The 5,797-nt window shown below is 49.3% G+C and overlaps 2 protein-coding genes across 3 annotated transcripts in view; both read left to right on the top strand.

Moving 5' to 3' along the window:
• Positions 1–692: 692 nt before the first annotated feature.
• Positions 693–5,797, top strand: part of Hoxd4 (homeobox D4) — a 17,669-nt gene continuing 12,564 nt past the window's right edge. The window contains exons 1-2 of one of the 2 annotated variants that reach the window (XR_003847340.1): positions 693–2,279; positions 2,823–3,253. Coding sequence is in view for 1 of the 2 variants with exons in the window: in XM_008855314.3 (XP_008853536.1) it covers positions 1,853–2,279; positions 2,823–3,157 (762 nt within the window). In the remaining variant the exon portion in view is untranslated. Of the gene's footprint in view, positions 2,280–2,822; positions 5,792–5,797 lie in introns of those variants that run through there. The other variant, XM_008855314.3, reaches the window with a different exon arrangement.
• Hoxd3 (homeobox D3) overlaps positions 3,137–5,797 on the top strand; it is a 24,777-nt gene continuing 22,116 nt past the window's right edge. The window contains exon 1 of the mRNA XM_029557301.1: positions 3,137–3,253. The gene's annotated coding sequence lies outside the window, so the exon portion shown is untranslated. The remainder of the gene's footprint in view (positions 3,254–5,797) is intronic.

Here is a 5,797-nt window from a genome sequence, read left to right on the forward strand (position 1 = left end):
CAGCCCAGGGCTGCTCTGTGCCTGTGAGCAGCCCCTGCCTCAGGGTCTGCAGCCGCAGCAGCAGCCACAGCAGCAGCAGCAGCAGCAGCAGCAGCAGCAGCAGCAGCAGCAGCAGCAGTGGGCAGCGGATCCGAGAGAGTACAGGTACAGCCGGGCTGAGGGCCCAGGAAGGTAAATGCTCAACTTCTGGGAAAACTAGCTGTGACCACCAATCTGGCTTAAGAATTGGCAAAGGATATTCCCTCTTCACTTCTCTTTTTCCCCCTGTGGCTGAGGGCCTTTGCCTCTTTCTGGCAAATACCATTTGATGGAGGAGGAGGAATTTGGATTCTGAGAGGGGGTTAATAAAGCTGCCATCTCTGGGGTGAGTTTTTCCCCCTTCTTTTCTTTCTTAAGAAGGTCCTGGCCGCTCATCTGCTCAGTAACCCCAGTCCTGGCAAAAGAATGAGGGAACTCATGGCTCAAAATTGTTACCAAAGCCTCCAGGCTACCTGAACTGTCTCCGAAATCCAGACTTCGGGAAGCTTTCGGTAGCTGGAATGAAGACACCAGGGCTGGCAGCATCTGGGTATCTGCCCTGGGTAGGACCTGAAGGTTATAACGTTGTCTATATATACCCTGTAGAACCGAATTTGTGTGGTACCCATGTAGTCACAGATTCGATTCTAGGGGAATATATGGTCGATGCAAAAACTTCACATTTCTCCGACATAGCCAGAGACAGAGGCGGAGACTAGTGGCAGCCGGTGCCGGGCTGGCCACCTCTTTCTGTTTCATTACCTTGGACTACAGGAGGATGGACTTTGCTTGGTAACACTGTGCAGCCTTTTCCTAGAAATGTTCCTTACCTTTGTAAATAGAGGCTCCAATGGGTGATGTAACTTAAAAAGAAACCTTGATCCCTCGCCTGAATGTAGGGCCAAAGGGGTACCTAAAAGGATACTGGGGAGTGAGGTGAAAGGCCAGCTAGCTTCAGCTGTAGCTCTGCCCTGTAGGAGCCTGAATGCAAAAATACCCAAATGGGGGCTCACCTAGTTTTAAAGCCCTTGTGTGAGATGAAAATAAGCTAAAAAGAGGGTCATTGGAGACCTTTGGGGTACATTTGGACAAGGTTAAGTTCTCCTCACCATTCACCAGACCCAACCCTCAGCTACCAGAGCCTGGGCCATTGAGGGCCTCTTGCTATATCAGCAAGACCCAGTTTCAGATGGGAATACCCCAGCCTGCGCACTGGCAGAAAAGCACAGTTGTTACTCATTGCCTAACTTAATTCAGGCCGGCCAGATTCTGGTAACTTTTGGGTGACCCTGATAAGGACAAAGCCGCCACAGGTCTTTGTATGGCAGAGTCCCAGGCCCAGCCAGCTGGCTGGGCAGCCTGCCTGCCTAAGGCACTCTGCCCAACTCAGAGGCCACCTTGCCCACTCATCCTTCCTTACACTTTGCACCCCAATAGGAAGATTCACTCTCCCTTAAGCTCTGCCCACTTTAGGGGCTGCTTCAGAAGGTGGTGAGCGGGGAGAGCATGGGAGGTTAGCAAAAGTCAGTGGCAGACAAAAGCTGACATTACCTGCTGGGAATAGGGGTGCTAGGGATCGGAGCTATATTAACAATTGTCAAGGACTCTCAAATGTGGCATGGCAAGTCACTTGATTACACGTATGTTATTTAGTTTAATTTGTGAAAATTATGAGATGCTCACCAACCGGGTGATAAACTTGCTCCCTTCCTATTGGCTGGCCTGGTCACATGGCCGCCCAACTTTATTCAGTTGACAGCAAGTAGGAGGGCCCAATGGAAGGAGAAAAAAAGACAACACGAGAAAAATTAGTATTTTCTACCTTCTGAAATTAATGGCCATGAGTTCGTATATGGTGAACTCCAAGTATGTGGACCCCAAATTTCCTCCGTGCGAGGAATATTTGCAGAGTGGCTACCTAGGCGAGCAGGGTGCCGACTACTACAGTAGCGGGGCTCAGGGCACCGACTTCCAGCCCCCGGGGCTCTACCCACGGCCGGACTTCAGTGAGCAACCCTTCGGAGGTGGTGGTCCCGGACCTGGCTCAGCGCTTCCTGCGCGGGGCCACGGACAGGAGCCGAGCGGCCCTGGCAGTCACTACGGTGCCCCTGGAGAGCCGTGCCCAGCGCCCCCGCCTGCGCCCCTGCCTGGCGCCCGGGCCTGCAGCCAGCCCAGCGGCCCCAAGCAGCCACCCCCTGGGACGGCACTCAAGCAGCCCGCTGTGGTTTACCCCTGGATGAAGAAGGTGCACGTGAATTCGGGTAAGGTGTGGGTGCAGCTCGATCAGCACCCCCCCCATCCGCATCTCTTGGCCTGGGCCCCCCTGAGGGTACGCAAGAGGGTGGGGGCTTGTGAAGCTTCTTCTTGGGTGCTGTAATTACTCTCTCCATAAATTTTTATAGCTGAGGGAGCAGGCCGGGACCATGTGGCTGGCTGCTTGGCTGTGGGCGCAAAAGGGGGTGGGGATGGGGGTGGAGTGGGGGAGGACACCATTTCCACCCGGGAGGGAAAGCAGTGCCAGAGAAGGGCATTTCCAACATGCTTGGGATCCCGAGCTGTTGGTGGGCCAGGAAGAAGGGCATACATTTGGAGATCCAGCCGCTGTGAGTCTGGGGGAGTAGGTGCACAGAAGGGGGTGGTTGGGAGTGTGCACTCAGGGAGAGGGTGGGAGGGAGGAAGCGTGTAGCTTGGACTGCGCGGGGAGGGCCGCCGGCAGCTGGATGAGCCAGGAAGTGAGGGCAGAGGCAAGCAAGGGGCCTAACTAGTGGCCTGGCTCTGACCTGGCTGTCTATTTTGTCTCCTAGTGAACCCCAACTACACCGGTGGGGAGCCCAAGCGTTCCCGGACGGCCTACACCCGACAGCAAGTCCTAGAACTGGAAAAGGAATTTCATTTTAACAGGTATCTGACCAGGCGCCGTCGGATTGAAATCGCTCACACCCTGTGTCTGTCTGAGCGCCAGATCAAGATCTGGTTCCAGAATCGGAGGATGAAGTGGAAAAAAGACCACAAGCTGCCCAACACCAAGGGCAGATCATCGTCATCCTCTTCCTCTTCCTCCTGCTCCTCCTCAGCTGCCCCAGGCCAACATTTGCAGCCAATGGCCAAGGACCACCATACAGACCTGACGGCCTTATAGAAGTGGGGACCCTGGGCCCATTCCTCCCTGTACTCCAGGCTGAGCCAGAAGCTGCGGGGGCAGGCAGGGCCTGCTGTCACCTCATTGGGCTCTAAGGTACTGTGGGGGTGGACCTGGGACCAGCAAGCCGACCTCAGACTAGGTTAGCATCCTGCCTGAGGGCAGCCCCCTCCCTAGAGTGGGGATGGGGTGGGAGGGAGGGTGGGAATCTTTAAGTATATTACTGTTATGACAGGAGCTACTGAGAACATAAAACCTTGGTGAGTCATTAAACTCATGAAAATCTTTGCTGTTGGATTTCGAATTTGCAAATGAAGGTTGGATGCTTTATCTCAGTGTGAATCTCTACCATCTCCCCCACACCACCCCTCCAGGGAGCTGTGTGGCTTAGTAACTGTGGGGGAGTTAAGGCAGAAGGCCAGTCACCCAGTGCTAGGTGTTTTCAGTGGGAGCAAGAGAGCTGAGCCAGAATCTCAGAACTTTCTGGGTTGTCTATAGAATGTCTAGTGTGATAAAAAGAAATGTTTTGCTCCCAGTGGCCCCATGCCCAAAGAAATAAATCCAAGAAGGAAATGGAAACGGGTTATTTTATGTTTAGGTTGTATTTGCTTAAATATTTATTTGTTGGGGAAATGGGGCACAGAAAATAACTGATATCTGCATGCCAAAGGATTGAGCTTCAGGGAGCTGAATCAAAGATGTGTGGACTCACTTCAGGCTCTATCCATATTTTGAACTCCTCCCCCTTCCCCTCCCTGGAAATATGTGTAAGGAGGCCCTTAACCCTTCAAGAGAAAAGCCAAGCATCCACTAAAAGTTGAGTTCTTAAAAATGTGTTCCCACGTTTCAGCACTGTGCTTACAAGCAGTTCTGGGTGGTTGAAAGAAAGAGGAGTGTGTGTGTGTAAGGGGAACAAATGGTCCAGCATTTTTCTCTGGGGAAAGAAAACAAAACCTATATTCTCTGCGTTGTCAGATAATGACTGAATTTTCTGTTCCAACTAGATTCCAAATGCCCCAAAGTACCCCACATAGCAGTGTTTTACAGGACTCTGTATGGCCTGTATGGGGGAGGGGCGATAGAGAGAAAGTGAGGAAGTCTCATTTTAAGAAAGGGACTAGTGAAATCTAGAAATCCATATAAGTTGATCTTAGGGTTTCCTTTGGAGTTTTAATTTTTTTAAAGGAATTTTTTCTCAAGACATTAATTAGAAGCAGAAATTGCAAAAGTCTAAAAGTTTTCAGGCCCACTTCTTTGCCTTGAAAATGGTGACTTGAAAGCAATCTCTTTCAAGCAGCAGAAGAGATGCTTAGTTTGGGGTTTTTTTGTTTGTTTGTTTGTTCCCTTATTCCATGCCTTGAAAGAGTTCAAAGCTCATTTTCCTAAAATGCTGACCCTTAAGGATAAGAGAGAAAAGAGTCAAAGGTAATGACTCGAGTTTCTGTACTCAAATTAAACAAGTCATTGAAAGTTCAAACCCCAAAGCTTTGGGCTACAAAAAGAAATTCCTGATTGCAGCTACCAAAAAGTAAGAAGGGGGGGGGGATAAACAATTCTAAGATCCATATTGAAGTTATTCTTTCAGTACTTCAGACCACTTTAGAAGACTTCAGGGGTCATATTTAAGTAGAGGAAGGAAAGTTCTCTTCTTTAGTTCTGTGTCTCCTGAGAGCTGAGGGCAGGTATTCATCTGGAGTCCCTAAGCTGAAACTGTTTCTCTAAAGTATCTTCTAAGCCTTGGTCTTTTGTAGTAGACCCTGGGGATAGCTCTTTGTTCCTCCTTGGGGTAAGCCTGGCTCTCAGACTTGCACATGGCAATACTTGAATATCGCCACGTCGGGATATTAAAGATGGATATTCCTGCATTATTTGCATCATTGTTTCTATGACAAAAAGCACAGAGTTCATACATAGTCAAGATGTCTTTTTTCTGACGCCCTCACGTTGAGAAGCTGAAAAGGTATTTTACTGAAGTTCGGCTAAATTACAGAATCAGGTTCATCCAGAGGACAAATTTTCTATTCGATTAGCTGTATTTCAGCCGGGAGGACTGACCTCTAAACCCTTAACCTTTTGGACTCTAACTACCCTTCTTCCCCCCCTAACATGGACAGCAGTCTTTGGATATAGCATTTGAAAAGAGCCACTATCCTTAGGCAAACTGGAAGGCTACTAAGCTTCTTTCCTAAATCCCAAATCTGAGCATACATTGAACCTTGTCCTTGGGAGGGGAAAAAGTATATATTTTCACAATATTCAACTATATAGATATTATGGAGATTATTATATATATATATTTTTTCTTCTCCCTAGAAGTTCTGGTTACTCAGCCAGCTTCAGACCAAATATCACTCTGCCTTTACTCCCTCCCCAAAGGAAAGCCAAGAAGCATGTTTCCTGAAGGAAATCCCAAAGTCTTCTTAAACATAGCCCCACTACTTTGAAAAGTAACTTAAACAGAAACAACTTCTTAGTTTATAAGTCTCTGCTCTTCCTCTCAGCTTTGAGGGGTTGCCTTTTGAAATGTTAATGGAGCTTGCATAGCCCACAGAGCAGCTCCCAGACCTGGAGTCCCACTCGGACTGGTATACATTTGGGCCCGCAGGAGTGGACCAGCAAAGAGGCAACGCCCGCACCCCC

The sequence above is a fragment of the Nannospalax galili genome, unplaced genomic scaffold (assembly GCF_000622305.1).
Source record: "Nannospalax galili isolate Female #2095 unplaced genomic scaffold, S.galili_v1.0 scaffold346, whole genome shotgun sequence".
NCBI lineage: Eukaryota > Metazoa > Chordata > Mammalia > Rodentia > Spalacidae > Nannospalax > Nannospalax galili.